Source organism: Hemibagrus wyckioides, linkage group LG05, assembly GCF_019097595.1.
Source record: "Hemibagrus wyckioides isolate EC202008001 linkage group LG05, SWU_Hwy_1.0, whole genome shotgun sequence".
In the NCBI taxonomy this organism is placed as follows: Eukaryota; Metazoa; Chordata; class Actinopteri; order Siluriformes; family Bagridae; genus Hemibagrus; species Hemibagrus wyckioides.
The window spans coordinates 16,022,035-16,040,303 of NC_080714.1; the positions used below are offsets into that span (position 1 = coordinate 16,022,035).

At 42.5% G+C, this 18,269-nt stretch overlaps 1 protein-coding gene across 1 annotated transcript in view; it reads left to right on the plus strand.

Moving 5' to 3' along the window:
- Positions 1–846: 846 nt before the first annotated feature.
- ptch1 (patched 1) overlaps positions 847–18,269 on the plus strand; it is a 43,080-nt gene continuing 25,657 nt past the window's right edge. The window contains exons 1-11 of the mRNA XM_058389903.1: positions 847–1,431; positions 2,398–2,590; positions 10,494–10,683; positions 10,797–10,866; positions 10,951–11,042; positions 12,270–12,468; positions 12,729–12,850; positions 13,365–13,512; positions 14,862–14,993; positions 15,101–15,256; positions 15,352–15,450. Coding sequence (XP_058245886.1) covers positions 1,264–1,431; positions 2,398–2,590; positions 10,494–10,683; positions 10,797–10,866; positions 10,951–11,042; positions 12,270–12,468; positions 12,729–12,850; positions 13,365–13,512; positions 14,862–14,993; positions 15,101–15,256; positions 15,352–15,450 — 1,569 coding nt within the window. The 5' untranslated portion in view covers positions 847–1,263. The remainder of the gene's footprint in view (positions 1,432–2,397; positions 2,591–10,493; positions 10,684–10,796; positions 10,867–10,950; positions 11,043–12,269; positions 12,469–12,728; positions 12,851–13,364; positions 13,513–14,861; positions 14,994–15,100; positions 15,257–15,351; positions 15,451–18,269) is intronic.

The window sequence follows — 18,269 nt, forward strand, 5'->3', positions numbered from 1 at the left end:
TCTGTTGGTGTTTTAATGATGGTGGTGGTTTAGACCTTGTGAAGGTGTTCATATCTGTTTGTGAGTTGATATCTGGTGACTGTGAAGCTACAACATATTTATGATTTGCACTTGTTTTGAACTGCAGTGATTTTTCAGCAAAATAAAGGATTCAACTTAAGAATAAACTTAATGCAAGATTGCAAATATGGGACAGTACACCAGCACTCAGTGTTTGTAAGAACAGTGTTTTCTGGGTTTCTTGTTTTTGCCTGCAGTAGTTTACTTTAACGTCTTTGCCATATTTATTTTCATGTCGCTATAAATCCAGATTTTTACTCCACAAACTAAGGGGACAAGCGGACAAAAATCATGCCAGCAAAATGCCCCTCACAGTGTCATTTTCCATCACCGAAACTCTTAAGAACAGCTGTGATGTTTTCATACTGTGCAAATGTGCTGCTGCTCGTGTGAAAAGGACTCTGCTCCTCATCTCTAACACACACGGAGGTAATCCCAACCACTAGCACGGGCTCCTCCATCGCAGGGAAAGGGCGGGGCTTGTGTGTAAGGGCTGCCCCTCAAACTTTCGGGACGCACACGCGCTACTCGGGCCGCCTGGGTGGTCTCTCTACTTTGGTGAGCTGTTGCTAAGCAGCTAATAATAGTCGTGTTTGCTGAGTAATTTTTGCCCTTCTGGAACCAATCAGAGCCGAGAAACCCCGGCCACCTGACAGACCTGGAGGCGGGATTTCGGGCAGAAGTTTTTTTTTTTTTTTACTTTTTGCTTACCCCTACCCCTCCTCCTCCTCCTCCTCCGTCTCCGAATGGAGAGTGCTCTCTCTCTTTTCCCCTCCTCATCTTATTGAATCGCAGAGAGACCGCTGTGTCCCGCGGCCCTCAACACACACACACACACATACACACACATATATATATACACACGCACACACACACACATAGGAACTCATAAGCACAAAACACAGAATGCATCGGCCACGGAGCCGTCGTACCTCGCATTACAGAAAGCGCTCTGGCTTCTGAATTTTTTTCTGCTTTTTTGCTTTTGGTTTAAAGAGAGAAACTGTGAATGCGAAATCATCGGAGACCTCCGGATTCGCGAAATGTTGCAATGGAAGGCGCCGACTCTGACTCGCCGTGCCAAACAGGAGTATGAAGCGCTTTGTGGCTCTGCGAGCACCGACAGAGAAACGCCGTTTTCTTCGGATATTCAGCGACGCTTGCGGGCCGATCGACTAGTGCCGAGAGCGAGGACTGGACAACATGGCCTCGGCTGGTAACGTCTCCTTCGATCAGGAAAACGGGGAGCCCGATCGGCCGAGGGTAACGCGGAGGACTAGACGGAACGGTCGCGCAGCCCCGCCGGACTTGGAGTACTTACAGCGGCCGAGCTACTGCGATGCAGCGTTCGCGCTTGAGCAGATATCGGAGGTGCTTTTGCGTTTTTATTGAACTACTCGATGTGGAAATAGTCGGTGCAGGACAGACGGTTAAATACCTCATCCTTATTGTTAAGTGGCCGCGTAACGGGACTTGGGTTTTTTTTGCCTTTTTTGTCCTGCTGTTTTGTTTTGCGCTCTTTCAGGTTCACAGTGCGATAACTGTCACATTGCCGCTTTTACATTAGCCCCAGCTTATGTTTCCGCTATTTGAGTACAACTGCTCTTTTCTAACATGCCTAGTGCAGAACCGATAGGTTTTTCGCGATAGTATCTACACGGGGAGTAGTTTCTCCTCCCGTACGACTGAGAGAAAATCCATGTGGCTGCCCTCTTCCGTTCACAAATATTGCCGTAACTCCCCTTGTGATGGCCGCTTCTCGGCGTCGCGGGACTCTGTGACTACATCCCAAACCACACATGATTTCTCCTATTGTGTTAAAATAGTACATCACTGCAGTACGCACTGTTTACTTACGTGAGTTTGTGCATTTTGTTATGGTTAAACTTCAGCGGCGTTGCAGGAGCGGAACCCACGTGCACCTAGAAACTCGAATCACTTGACACCGTTTGGTCACGCGCACGAACACTGCAAGCCTGAATGAGTTTATGTAGTGACTAAAAAGTAATGCCTCTAATCAACTATATGCGGAATGAGAGATAGTACGGCTGACAAATGACTAGAAGTGACCTGGTGTAGTCAGGATCATGTACACATGTTGTGAACCGTTACGCTGGGAACTTTTCCATAAGAAACTTGTAGCATTAAACACAATTAGTTACGGTTTAAAGCACGCACAGTGTCACAGGTGGGTTTGATAACAGCAGGAGTCTGACATATCTGGAGAAATAAATAAGTGTCCAGTCAAATGCAAGTTTATTTTGCGCAAAAGCATTCCCGTTAGAGAGAAATAGCCTAATATCTGTTGTTGGTGTTTTTTCCCCCTCTTCGTTATAGGGTAAGGCGACTGGAAGGAAAGCACCGCTGTGGCTGAGAGCAAAGTTTCAAAAACTTTTGTTCAGACTCGGCTGTTATATACAAAAGAACTGTGGAAAGTTTTTAGTTGTGGGCCTTTTGATATTTGGAGCTTTCGCTGTTGGTTTGAGGGCAGCTAACCTGGAGACCAACGTGGAGAACCTCTGGGTGGAAGGTAAGCAAAAAAGTCCCTTTCTCTTACATCTCGGCTTTATATCGTACTAATCGTTTGCTTTAACCTGTGTGTGTGTTTATAAGATAGTGTAAATGGGATGCTGGAGGAATTTTTTATTCTGTGTTAAAACCTTGGAAATGTTCGTTTTTGTTCATCTTGCTAAGGCTGCGTCACGGCCGCGCGCGCGCGCGACCCAATCTCACCATGCTGCGATATTTTAGTAAGACTGAATAATTTGTGTTTTTAGTAAAGAAATGTTTGACAAAGCCGCCATTTTGTGAGGGGGTGCGAGCGTGTGTGTGTGTGTGTGCATGTGTGTGTGTGTGTGTCTGCCTCCAGCAGCTGAATGTGATCCGAGTGGCTGTGTGTGGTCCTGTTTTGGACGGCTTTCAACTTTCCAAAAAGATTTGTCTCAGGGTTAAAGGATGAAGAGAGAGAACGTAGGCTGAACTAGGGACACACAGAGAAGTCCCACTTCGCTTAACTAACAGACTTGAGATGATTTTAGACTATTTCTGCGATTTTGTGGGAAATAAAGTCGCGGTTTGGGGCAGTTAAGTGCGGGTGGTGGGTTTTTTTGTTGCCTGCAGTGGGGAGGGGCGACTGGAGACTTTGATCTGCATTCCAGCAAAATGGAGGAGTTTTGATAGCGCCGTTCGGTTAAATAGAGCCTCTGTATTTTAGCAGCCGTGTTTTCTTTTATTTAATTATGTTTATGATAGACAGCCTGCTCTTCTTTTCAGTCAATTTTCGTCAGACTAATTAAACATATCAGAATATTAGGCTGAATGAGCCCCACCAATATAATAACGCTATTCTCAGCATCAAGTTTCTGGTCACTGTGTAGTTGTTGTTGTTGTTGTTATTGTTGTTGTTTGGGTATGCAAACTACCTCGTCAGGACCAGCAAGATATTGCTGACAACTTAAAATGCTTTTTAGCCAAGTAGAATAAAATTACCTACAGTAAAATGTGATATATTCATCAATAAAACTACATGGAAACCAAACTATATATACTTAGTTTGTGTGTGTGTGTGTGTGTGTGTTTATATATGTGTAATGCTATGTTCACAAAAACAAACGTGTGTGTAATATGCAGGGTTTTTTTTAATGCGGTGTTTCTATAAATTGATGAAAATAAAATAGGAACAATGTGTAAAATGCTATAACAATCATTTTCACCAATCTCAATGTGAACACAACATAAATAGATTTCTTAAGCGAGTACAGTTGCTCTATGACAGGCTTATTAGGTGACAGCCCCCCTCTTAGAGATCAGATTTGGAGAGATGACAGCTGCCAGATGCAGGAACATTGAAATCTGTTTGTTTGGATTAAGCTCTGTAGCTGAGGGATAGATTAGTTCTGCCTGTCCCGGGGTTTTCGAGCTGGAAGATATCGTCCCGGTGTCCATTAGGATGCATGTTTATGTTTCATTTGGAACAGCCTTTTCCTAGCGACCTCTGAACGACCCCACTATTGCACTTTGTCTTGTACCTTCTGCTTAAATTCAGCTCAAATGGGAATCGGCGTGATCTCATCTCAGCTTTCATCACTCGCCATTTAGAAGCGTGCAGGTCCAAGGAATATAATTTGTTTGGTTTCTGTACAAATTGTACAGTTAAGACTGATGTAGGTTGTGCCTTTACGGACTTAACTGACTCTGAAAGGAAACGCATGCACATTTGCTGTCTCAGAACATTCGGGGGAAAAAAGCCTGCATGCAGTTTTAACTTCTCATGATTGAGTGCGTATCTGTAACTGAAAGGTATGCCATTGATAAAAAGGGGTATGCTGTTGACAAAAAGCCAAGTTAGCTCAAGGGAGAGCAACAGTAATATACATATTATTAGGTTTGCATTACCTTCACAGCATGACGTCACAGTTTAATTCATTCATAAGACGTCTCTGAAAGGTAAAGTTCATGAGTGTTGTTTATACTAAGATCCAGAAAGATAGCAGTAAGTTTGTGTCTTTCTAAAATCCACTATGCCAGCTTACAGTTTTCTTTTTCTTCACACTGTAATTACTTTGTTATATATGTTTTGTTCAAGATAACGTACATTAAGAAGCAGTGCCTTTGGTGATCTTGGGTGTTCTGTTCATAATCGTGAAACTCTTCTAAAGCTCATTGCCAGATAGTGACCTGCGTGTTTTCCTATAAACTATAAACGTTAATTAAAACCATGTCTCATGAACATTTGCTGTTCTGTATGTCATCCCACCAACCAAATCTGCGGAGAAATCATTATGATGTTGAGAGTTAGACTTCACCATTTTCTAAAAAAAAGGGGGGGGGGGTTAGGGGCCATGCAATTGGAGGCCACAAGGCGGTGTCCCTTAGGACCTGAGGTCATCATGTGGAGCCACCACTATTTAAAAGCTCATCTGATACCAGGCTGAATGAGCCTGGTGTGGAGTGAGGGGTTCCAGCCTACGGTGGAGGTGGAGAGAATAGTAAGAGGCAAACACCATTATGCCATATTCATTTCATTGTTGAAGTCAGTGCCACGAGCAATGTATTAGATGCACCCAGTAGGGGGCAGTATGATTTTATCAGTGATTGTGATCAATATGACTGTGGTAGGTTTCTGAAGCGTCTCTTGTTTCATGCATTACTTGTATGATTCTAAGAGAAGGAAGCAAATGGACCAAAATGTAGCTAGTAGGACAAGCATTTAACAGGTGGAGGAAAGTGCATACATCCCTTTAAACATATGGTCAGGACTGGCTCTTTGTCATGGTCATACTCAAGGGTATATAGTCTGGGATGCATATGTGTAATATATATCTTGTCTTCTACTGTGGATGAAACAGCCTTTTTGTTCTGTGGTGAGGAGAGAGAAATAAACAAGCATGTCGCTTGGAGAATGTTTGTATCAGACTAGCTGTTTAATATAAATGAGTATAAAAATATTTTGTTTAGGTATGGTGCATTACAGTGTATATACTAGATGTGTATTGTTGCTCACACAGTAAAGACACACCAGTAAAGGTTTGCTGAAGTTAGCTATGTTGTTGTAAGTAATACAGGATTACGTTATGTGCATAATTTCCCTTTCCAGTTTTGCTGTAAACCATCTGAAAAAGTCTGAAAAAGACAGATGTGTGTGGAAGACAGGGACAAATGGAGTACTTCCCATTCACAACTGGCATCCTGACAGGCCTCCAAGTCCTGTGTTTATGTTCTGCATACCTTCACCTGATGTTATTCAAAAACCAGAGACACCAGAATGTTTCCCTCTCTCTCTCTCTCTCTCTCTCTCTCTCTCTCTCACTCTCTCTCTCTCTCTCTCTCTCTCTCTCTCTCTCTCACACACACACACACACACAAACACACACACACACACTCTCCCTCTCACTTACCCATGTGCCCCCCCTGGCTTCTGCTTGCTTTCCTTCCGAAACGTTTCCCCACACTAAACACCCTCCCCCCTTTTTACTCTCTTCGCCTCACGTCCCTCCTCCCCTCCTCTCTTGGGAGTCCAGCCCTGGGATGCCAGATGTATTACAGAGTGAAGCACAGCAATGTAAACACTGTGTCTTGCCACGGATGCCGGGTGGTCCGGCCCTCCCCCTCTCGTCCGCTCAGAGAGTGAGAGTGAGAGAAAGAGGGAGAAAGAAGATAGTGGAAGCAGTTATAAAGATATTTGTGTTTGGGCTACAGAGCCAGTTTTTCCTTCAGTCTTAACAGGCTTAAAATTTCAAAGTGGAAAAAGAGTAGAGAGACATGAAAGAGATACAGAATACGTTGGGCAACACACCTTAAGAGATAAGAGCAGCTTTTTTCACATTGTGTTGTAAGACTTTGGAAAAAGATGTAGCTTGTTTATTGATTGAAATCTGAAGGAAGCATGGATTTTTTATTTCACTAATGGACAAGAACTGTGAATTGGTCAAGTTAGACAGTAAATGCACTGCACAGTTTTCAGTGATCTGAATTAACATTAGTGCATGGGCATTTAGTGATGTTTTGACATCTTGCAGAAAAAGTATATAATGTTTGTGTTCTTATAAAGTACGATAGTACAGTATTATGCAACCAAAGTCACAGATAGCTGCTTACACTAGAGAATAATACTTAGTTCCAAGACATGTGGATGCCTGTGGATGATATCTTATTTTGCTGGAACTCGCTCAGTGTTTGGGTCGGTGCACACTCAGAATCCTCAGTACTATGAGTACACACACACACACACACCACACACACACACACACATTCTCTCCCTACTTTTTTGTTGCATTGCAATCTAGTTGATTTGAATAGGTTTTTTTTCTCCAGGGTAAGCGACCTGAATGAAGCCAGCAACGTGGAAAAATCTGGCCTTTCAAGGCACTCTGAATGTACATCTCTGGATTGCAGTAAGCTGCATTTGTACGCAGCGGACTGCTAAATACACCCATTTTTTCAAGGCACAGCTCTGGACATGTGATTAGCATAATTAGGGAAGAGCAGGCCATACATATGGTAATGCAGCATGGAGTAAATGGCAGCTGCGGTGTAAAATTTGTGTCAGGGGTCGGCAGACTGCTTGGGGGCATTGTGCCACAGCTGCGGGTCAGGAACTCTCTCTCTCTCGCTCTCTGTCACCTCTCACTCTCTCCTACTCTTTCACTCCCACCTTCAATGACATCACATCCCTCTTTTCTCTTATCTCCAGAAAGCTTTAAAAGGGCTGAGGAGTGTTGGTGTGTGTGTGTGTGGCCAGTGGGTACACGATTTAGTATGCAAAGTTAGCTTGCTGTCGGATTTGATGAAATCAAATAAATAAATTGCTCAGCATACATTTACTAGGTGCTTTTATTATCAGAACATTTGTTGGAAGTAATTTGGATTTTTTCTTATAGAAGCAGCAGTATTTTCATTCAGCCACTTTAAACTGGTCAGGGTCAAGGTGGATCTATAGCTTATCATTAGGTGAAGTGGAAAGATACCCTGAATAGGTTTGCACGGCACTGTGCACACACTCATTCACACCAAGGGCCAATTTCAACTAGTAAAATCTACCTACCACCCAGGAGGAGACAAGAAAACCTAAAGGAAACCCATTAGGACAGAAATGCATAATGGCACAGGGATAGTAACATGAGCTCAGGAATAAACTGGAGACTTTGGAGCTGCAAGACGTCAGTGCTGCTCAGTGCTAAGCTACAATATGACACTAACCTGTTAGTTCTGAACATTAATTTTGATTAATCCTGCAGGCTAGCACAGCAAGTGCAGCATAAACTGCGGTGAGAGATGGTGCAGGATGTTTTGATCAGGACTACCTCAGTCTCCCTGGTGGTGTAATTAAAAAGACAAGAAAAAATGTAAAGGCAATCCATAAGCAGGGCAGCATGGCAGTGCCAAGCAGAAGTGGCAAGCATGGCTCTGGATCTTAAAAACTGCTCAAGGACTTCCGCATGATCGCAGGGGGGTCTCCCTGAGTTGGGTTCTAATCCAGCTAATCCCGCCCGCAACACACTCATAAAAAGTGCCTTCATGTATCACCACACGCAGCACCCCTCCCTGCCTCACCAGCCCCCAGTGAGCAGCACCAGGATTGGCTGGAGCTGGGATGGTGTATAGTTGGCAGGATCAGGTGGAGAGCAATGGAGCTGTGATGTGGTGTGTGTGTGTGTATCAGAGGGGTGCCTTCTTGAAGTGAGGAGCCCCATGCTAGCCTCTAAGGCAGCCCAATAAAAAGCCAGCTCATGGCTGAATGGTGAGAATCGTAGGGCAAAGCTTGAAAACCGGGGGGCGATGGTGGGCCCCTTCCAATCCTCACTCGTCCAGCAGTGAAAAGGGAGGGTCAGGGGTTAATGTTATGCAACAAAATGAATGAGCCCAGTTTAGGCTCAAACACACTGACATGCACACCCAGTTCACTCGCATCTCTCACTCAATACTTGTGGAAAAATGTTACACAGTGACACAGCTATAGTGCAGCCCATAATGTTAAACTATAATCCAGTTTTAATACAGGAATAAAAAGTTCATGGTAAGATATGCATTCCATGCATGTATGCTTTCCTTATATGTTTTTTACAGTAAAGATTTTGCTATATATGATATGACAGATGTGTGCTATGCTAATTAAAGTTTATCAAGGTATTTCCCTTTACAATACCGCTATCACAGTCATCATAATATATAAAGGTTAATATCTAAACTATATACAAGCGAGGTGATAATATGTAAATGAGCCCTCAAACCAAAACTGTAACCATCCTAATCAAGCTCAGGTGCTCTGGATATGTGTTTTATGAGATCTTGATGTATTATGACATTCCCATAATCCAACGCTTGTAAATCTTTTGACATATTACGTAACACATATTGGGTTTCATCCCTGTAAATCCGTCTATGTGCATTATTGTCTTTCCTTGGTAAATCTTGCCTGGCATCTGGTGAGTGTCCGATCGTCAGCAGGCTACTCAGCTCACATTCTCCTCGCAGCGAGGAGAGCTCTGCTGTACAGTCATGGCTTTCTGATGACTTCTAGAACATTTTCTTCTCCCCAAAAAACTGCTGGTGTTCCAGAGGACTAAATAAAGAACATGCTAAGCCATATTAGGCCGTAATCAACCTGGCTTCCATAACCATGTTGAAGCTGAGCTTGGCTTTGGTCAAGGCTGCGATTAATCATGGATATTATAAACATGCCCTAAAACAAGATCAGATGTGAGTGCGTTTTGGGCTGAGGAAGAAAGACTCCACAGTGTTGTCCTAATGTGGGTAGACATTTTTTCTTTCCCTGCTAGTCTTTCCAAACTGACTTGGTGGTCTAGCCTCAGAGAAAGGCATGGTTTTCTTATCTTTAATTCAGTTACAATGGCTGCAAAACACTCAGCTTAGGCCTACTGTTCAAACTGATCACTATTGCTAGATTAGTCATTCATAAGGAAACCACTTTTTTATGTTTCCTTTTCATTAAATGCACAAAGTGCATAAATGCTTTCTTTGAAAATAAGATAAAAAAGTGAGCTTTTGCTTTGTGATGTTATCTGGAGTAAAAAAAAAAATCATGAACATACAGTTTAAAGCCAGCCGGAGGGAATGTACATGAAGCGATGAGTAAAAAAAATTCAAAAAGTGTTCTTATGAACCGTTGTGAGGACAAATTTGACTCTTTTCACCGTGTTTAACCAGGTATCAAAGTTTCTTACTTTCCTACATCAACACTAAGGAGGATTTAAAATATGAAGCCGGTGTGTATGTGGTTGTAGTAAATTTACCCAATCACCTGCATGAGTGAGCTGCATTGTGTGATAGTTTGTGTAAGTGGGACAGCCGTTTGAAAGATTCTTGATCCTGAAAACGGAGAAGTCTGATTTTCTCTGCGGGCAGGTAAATGGAACATGAAGAATCGTCAGCTTTGAGAGGCAGACTTGGCCACCAGTCAGCAGGTCTCTTTGAAAGACGACTTTTGTAGCAGTTTTTAGGCTTAGGGATGCCAGTTGAGGACTTTATAGGCTGAGCTCTTAAGAACACACACGCACACACACACACACACACACATACACACACACACACATGCATGTACACTGTACTTACTTTATGTGCCTCTGATTGCACTCATGAATCTTGCATGTCTAAGATCTGGCTAAGCGTGTGTTTGAGAGCTTTAATCAAGATGATGTGAGTTGATAATTATATAGTGATACTGCTTTCTTTTTCTGACCAACTATATTCTTTAACCAGAATTATTTTTGACAGTAGTTTGCGGTTATGTTGGTGATAATGGCAAAGGGGAATTGCAGTGGAAGTACCTCATTGCTATGCATAACCTCTATACAATGTCAGCTTGCAGTAATACAGATCATGGGATGCATCAGATATTATTATTAAGAGTGTCCAGTGTATATCTGGCTCCAGTCGCAACGTCTCATATATTTCTCCTTTCTCATTCCTACTAGTTGGTGGTAGGGTAAATCAGGAGCTGAAATACACGCGGCAGAAGATCGGTGAGGAGGCCATGTTTAACCCTCAGCTAATGATCCAGACTCCACGGCAGCACGGTGCTAACATCCTGACAGTGGAGGCGCTCAAGCAGCACCTGGACTCTGCCATAAAAGCTAGCAGAGTGCATGTTTACATGTACAACAGGTAAAATGCAGCATTCATATTGGGCTAAGATGCAATGCATACATGTCTTTTATATCATTTTGTATTATGTTTATGTGAAACTGAAAATTCATGGATTTACTTATACCTTGTAGGAAATGGAAATTAGAACATTTATGCTACAAATCAGGAGAACTCCTCACAGAAAACAATTTCGTCTACCAGGTGAGATACTGCCAACTGAGCATACTATATACACTGTTATATGTGGAGTGAGATAAATGAGCTTAATGACATCCATGCTTTTAGATAATTGAAAACCTGCATCCTTGTTTGATCATCACTCCTCTGGACTGCTTCTGGGAAGGTGCTAAGCTACACTCAGGCATTGCCTATCTCCCGTAAGTGACAGTCACCAATAATGTTTTTTTTTTTCATTTGCAACTTTGAGACATGTTATAAAATGCTAAAATCTTAGTGATTTGCATGAGAAATGGGCTTATGAGCGAGGAGCAACGGCAGTAGGACGGTAAACAGTAATTTGGCAAGGCTGCTTTGTTGTATTTGTGCATTTCAGGACTGCACTGCTCCTCTCTAAAGGCCCTCATTGTAACAGCTCTGTGGCCTGGGCAAGCTGGGACCCCACACAATTGTTACCCTTTTGCTTTTAATAGCTTTGTGCAATAGTTATGCTCAGCAGACTTCCCTCCAATCCAGCAAAAGCAGAACACTAATTTTTTTTCTCTCTCTCTCTCCCTCTCTCAGCCTCTCTTTCCTCCCTCCATCGTAGATGGTAAATAAGAATTTGACTGTGTTCTGGTTGGGGGAGTCTGAATAATGACCCAAGCCTGGTTAGGCACATACAATGTGGTCTAAGGCAATGAGGGTTAGCCAGATGAGTCCACCGTGAAAAGAGAAAAAGTGAGAGATGCAGCAATGATGGACGGCTAGTTCAGTGCAGAACCAACGGGAGGTCTGGAGAGGCGGACAGCGGATTGGTAGGAGTGGAAGAAAACGACAGCACAAAGGAGAGAGGGAGTGAGGACTTAGGGAACAAGGGAGGGCATGTAAGGATAGCATGTGGACAGATTTACTGAAGTTGAGAGAGGGAGAGAGGCCCTGCTGAAATCCAGAAAGAGCAGGCCAGACTGAGACTGGAACCGAGAGCGGAACAGAAATATTAGAGGTTTCTAAATATGATTTCAAAAGCTCTTAGTTGTGGGGATGTTGTAGGCCTTGAGCTGGAGCAGGAGTATAAAGTAATTAGTTGAGGATAAAGTTACAATGATTGGACTGATTCAGTTTAGCAGAGCTGTCATTATGGAGGCATTCTGAAATGCATTTAATGCTGCCTCTGCTATCCCCAGAGTTAGAAACGATCCTCAAAACATTCTGTCAGTGGATTTGGCTTAACCAAAGTCGTCCGTTATCTTTTCAAATACCGCCCATGGTGCTTCTTTGCTGCTTCAAAGACAGTTATATGAGATGCAGTCCATCCTCTCCACAGAGAGCTTAGATCATCTCATAAATCAAACGCACTCCGGGCTGTTAGCATGCCAAATCAGACATGCTCAGTTAAAATGAAGATAAAGTTTTGGTTTAATGCTGATTCTTCTCACTTGCCACAGTGGTAGACCCCCTCTGCAATGGATGAACTTTGACCCAATGGCATTGATTGCTGATATGCAGACCATGACCAAAGTTGTGGGCAGTTGGGAAGAAATACTGGCCAAGGCTGAGGTGGGTCGTGGCTACATGGACCGTCCGTGCATCAACCCTGCTGACCCAGACTGCCCATCATCAGCTCCCAATAAGAACTCTACACAGGTAACGGAAACGTCCAGCAAAAACCTGTATGACACACTGCTAGGACAATACCATGTATCATTTATTTATTTCATTAGATTTATCGCTTTAAGTGCTTTAGAGACACGGAACTGTCAAAGCCAGCAGGTGTCACAATATGACATGTGATATGGCATGTAACATAGAGATCTTTAGTTCGTAGACTGAGTATATTACTAGAGATTTAAATCCCTGTACAATGTCCGAGATTGTAATCACTTGCCATTTTTTTCTTTCCACAGCCACTGGATATTGCCCAAGTTTTAACAGGTGGCTGTCATGGGGTCTCTAAGAAGTATATGCACTGGCAGGAGGAGCTCATCATCGGAGGGACCACAAAAAACAACAGCGGCAGGCTTCTCAGGTAAGACTGAGCAGACCAGAATATAGCATATAGCGACAGTGCATCAGGAAGACAGAACCTGGAGGTCTAAAGAAGAACGAAAGTGGCAGTACAGCATGCCTCAGCATGAAGTTGGAGAGAACTATAGCTAGACCCCAAGCTATAACAAAATGTCAGATTCAAGCCAGGATTACATGTGCTATTGTCAGTAGTGTTCTTAAAGATAGAGTTCACTGATTTTATGCATGAAAACTCTGATTCTGATGAATATGTCTGACGATTTCTGATGATTTTAACGCATCTGTTAATTCCGTTTATTTTGATTGGATTTGGCTTTGTGATAATGTAGGCAAAAGTCTTGAGAAAGCATGAGGCAGTACAGGACAGTAAAAAGTCTTTAATTTATTTATTTATGGCACAAGAAGACGCGTGTGTTCTAACAATGTAGCTAACATTTGTGTTTGAGTTTTAGATTTTGAAGAGGCTGTTCACTGTGGCTCAGTTTGTTTGTTTTTTAATTATCTGTCTCCAACAGTGGCCAGGCTTTACAGACCATGTTCCAGCTTATGACCCCCAAACAGATGTATGAGCACTTTAAGGGCTATGATGAAGTCTCACACCTGAACTGGAACGAGGAGAAAGCGGCTGCCATCCTGGAAGCTTGGCAGAGGAAGTACTCTGAGGTAAAAGCTTGCTTTTAGTACTCAACTTTGAATCAAACAACAAAGACAGAGAGAGAGAAAGATAAAGTATATTACTTATCATGTTGCTTTTACCAGGACTAGGTTTTTGGCTTAGTCTGAAAGCAGCTGGCTAATTCATAACCTAGTGTTTAGGTAAGTGTTTAGACTGAGTTTCCTTTTCAGTGGCATACATGTAAAAATTTATTTACACAGCAATTCAGCTGTTGGGATTGCCCTCACACACACACACATACACACACACACACAGACTGCATTACTCCCACTGTCCTTAAGTCACACTGTCATCCTCGGTGCAAACTTCATAACTATAATAATAATGATAATAATAATAGTATAGAAAAGAAAGCTGACATTTGCTGTATTCATTAATGTGAGCTGAATAGTCAGAAAGGGTCTGTGGTTCTTTCCTTTATGTGATCACATACTCACTGCTTAACCCACCTTTACATAGGAAAAAGGGTTTCCCATATGATAAGTGAGTTATTCTGACATAGGACATGCTATTTGGAATGCTTTTGAAACCCTTTACGAAGCATGAACCCACCTGGAACTAATATGGAAATGGAATTTTATTGGCCTACATCAAAGCTTCTTTCACGCTCTTGACCCCCCCCACTCTCTCTCTCTCTCTCTCTCTCTTTCACACTCACACACAGTGCATGTATACAAGCTATATGTGTGTGAAAGAATTCCACTGCAAGTCATAAGTAAACTAGACATTCCAGAGACTGCACTTCTCTCACACATAACCCGCTTCAAGGTAAGGTCCCAGCTGTTTGAGGGGGGGTTCAAAAGCAACCTTCGACTTTCTTTCTCCTCCATATTTGAAACGCCTGTGTTATATGTGAACTTGGGGAGGTGCATATGTAAGGGCAGAAAAGGTCACATTTAAATCCGGTGTATGCGTGATGTGGCCCCGTCTGGAACACATTAAACCACACAGCGCTCAATCTCTTTCACAGCTGCCATCCCATTGGTGGTTTGTAGGTGACATCATCTGGGCTATGTTGTTTAGGCCCTGACCTCTGATTGGTATAGTTTTACCCTTGTGCGCGTTGTGTGTGTTTGTGTGCACTTGTGTAAACGTATTTTTCTCTGGATAAAAGGAAGGTAATGAGATGGTAAATCAACTGAAATTTTCTGTCATCTAATTGTTAGCAGTTGAAAAAATGGAAAATTCCAAAATGACATCAATTGAGTAATATAGAACCTAGTTCTATATTAGATAACTGGTCTTTGTATTTTATTTATTGTATTAATGTTGCTATTATGAAGGCAAAGACATCATTAATTTTCTCTTTATCCTATGTTTATGTTCTCATCTTAAGGTGGTCCAGCAGAGTGTGTCCATCAACTCCTCTCAGAAAGTACTGACATTTACCACCACTACACTAGAGGACATCCTTAAATCCTTCTCCAGTGTCAGCGGAATCCGAATCGCCAGCGGTTACCTGCTCATGGTATCCGTACACATTTGTTTTACACTAGTCACACCAAGCCATACACTTGTTGGTGTATTATTGAATGTTATAGAATATTAATAGCTTTTTCTGTCACCTGTGTGCAGCTTGCCTATGCGTGTCTGACCATGTTGCGCTGGGACTGTGCCAAATCCCAGGGAGCAGTGGGGCTAGCTGGAGTGCTGCTGGTCACTCTGTCCGTCGCCGCCGGACTCGGCCTCTGCTCTCTCATTGGCATCTCTTTCAACGCTGCTACTACTCAGGTATGCCGCTAAATTTATGCATGAAGATGTAACAAAGATGTATTCTCTTGCAGAAAGCCTGGGGTGTAACTATAGCATTTCCTGTGTGTGCGTAGGTGCTGCCATTCCTTGCTCTTGGCGTAGGAGTGGATGATGTCTTTCTTCTTGCTCATGCCTTTAGTGAAACTGGTCAGAACCGCAGAATCCCATTTGAGGTGAATAAGCCTTTTCTCAATCTATCTGTTTTTCTCTTCCACATCGCAAACATCTCTGTTTTGCTAACCTCACTATACATAACATTAGTTGCAGAGATTGTGTCAAGACAAGATAATGTGCTAAGATCCTGAAGAAGAGGGCTCACTTGTTTTCTAGGGGCCAGGCTGTATCAGAGTTGCTACGACTTTTTGCCCTCATGCTATCCCTCACGTAACGGAATGCGCATACCTGTCCCAGCCTGTGATGTAAGTTTAAACCTTGCCCCTCGCTCAGCTTTGATGTGCACCGGCATCACACAGGGACTCCTGGGGGCCAATACAGGATGTGTGTGGCTGCACAAAGGGCTTTTGGGGATGGTGATGACAAACACACACACATGCAGCAGAGTGTGAGAGCAGATACTTATCTGTTTTTGATCATTTCTACATCTGTGTGTGTGAGACTGGGCATCATTCCATGTTACTTAGTCATTTATGAATCATTTCATAAATATATATAAATATTTTTTTTTATAAATATATATATAAATTTGCATATGATTTTTTGATGCTTCCAATGTCATTAAGTAATGATGTTAAAATAAGGCATTACTTGGTATTTAAAGGAGGAGTTTGTAATTTGTTATATATTTTTGCTGCTTGTGTACTGAATTGCAGTGGCAGTGAAAATATTGGAAAGCCTTCCTCATCCCCTCAAATCATCGCATTATGTTTGATTAAACTCTCTATTTCTTGTGAGTTACCTTTTAAGGAATAGGGGTTGGGCTCAGCAGATCTGTACTGGCAGGGGTGGAGCTGATTTCCAGAAAAATGTAAACAAAAATCTGAGCTGAATAAACTAGTGAGATCTATAGAGAGGATAGAGTATACGGTAATCACAGCTCTATCAACATTGTCCAGCTTTACAAACTGCACTGTGTTGTTGAACATAAATGTTTTTGCAGGCGTAGAAGTATACGTGTGACTGTTCATGTCCTTGGTGGTGAGAGGAGAGTCAGGGCAAGTGTTTGCTTGTGTTTGTGTGCAATTGCGCAGTGCAGCACGGCTCTTTTGGTGAAAGTAAACTTGGGAGACTCTTGGGAGAAGAGCACAGAGTCATTCTGACTTTAAGAACACACTGTGTGGTCCAGAACATTCTCAGTGCTTCACTCAAAGCCTGCACACAGTCACTCCCAACACACACACACACACATACTTGTACATACACTCATTCTTTCTCTCCCCTTTTTCCCTTTTCCCACTCTTATGTTCCTCACTTATGCTCTGTGTGTGTGTGTGTGTGGAGGTGGAGTTTGGAACACTATCTTATCCCGGTCAACAATCTGAATGGCTTCTAGACGAAAAACAAGAGCTTATCCTAACAAGACAATGAGCCAACTACATTTCGGTGGTCCCAAGCTGACTGTTTAAATGGCTATCTCCTGTGTTTGATGGAAATGTTTCTGTGCAAGCGAGGGACAAGGAGTGGGAGGGAAATAAATCTCTCTCTCTCTTTTTTTTTGCACTCCTGCTGAAAAAAGCCACATAATAGTGGATTAGAACGGAAAAGCTTTTCATCAGGACTTCAGCTCATTAAGTTGTCATGGCAGGTTCAGTGATTGCAGGCTCTCTCGCATGGAACTAGCAGCTAAAGAGCTTAAATAAGGAAAGATAAAGTATCCCTCTGCAGCACACAACATAAATAACACACCTTTCATGGAGGGTTTGTGTAAAGGAGGTTTGGAAAATTGACATTGGCTTTTGAGTTACTGTTGGGTCAATAATGGATATTATCCTATAAAGCATTATTTGTCAGGGCACAGCTTAGATAGAAATACTGCTGCTACAGTGGGCTTAATAATATATTTAAATATCAGCAACAGATTAGCTATGTACATGGATGTTTGAACCATGACAACTTCAAATGTTCAGCTTGGCAAAGAATGCTGGGGTATATGCAAATGAATCTCGTATGTCAATAGCAAGTTGAGAAACCATGTAACACAAATTGTGTCATTGAGGCAAGCGAAAAGAAAGGAAGTAAAGCTTCAACAATGAGGGCAAAGTGTGCGGGTGGTCGCTTAGGTGGCTGCCTTATATATGTGAGGAGAAAATGAAAAAATTGAAGGAAAGTCAAACATTTTATTGACAAAAAAAAAGAGGCATGTAAGGGGGCATGTCAGGGGCCAGATGTGACAGCTCAGAGGATCACTCCTATTCAGTTCCTATTCCATTTATTTGTATAGTACTTTAACATTGGACACCGTCACCAAGAGGCTTTACAGTAATCCGGATGTAGATTTAGAGCCTTAATGAGCAAAGGAAAAGGAGAAAGGAAAAACTCCCTGAGACGACATGAGGAAGAAAACGTGCCAAATAAGATTATGTAGGATTGCTAAGTTATGTGCCGGCATGTTTTGTGCCTGACGAGAGGAGCTCTCGAACCTTCCCTCCCTTTTTTGGCAAAGCTTTCCAGATGCTTCATGCTTATTATGTAGCCGATCAGATTAAACACTTACACACTTATGAGCAAGTTCCTGTTAAGTGGAAGCATTAGAGCTGGCGAACAATTTGTGAAAAGCTTGTTTTTAATTATTTAAGGAGTAATACCATTTCTTATTCACTGTTAATCACAAGTAATCATGCCGATGAGTAGGTGAGACGACTTAACCTGGAATACAGAGACACAGGCATGCAATCAAGGACAAAAACTCCCAACGAGCAAGGAACGACAGTCTCACTGACTTGAAGGGTCAGTATGTGTACTGCTCAGCCATTCAGCATTCACCTGACTGACAGTAAGGGCTGGCTATCTAAGCAGATTACAAAAATGTGTTCGT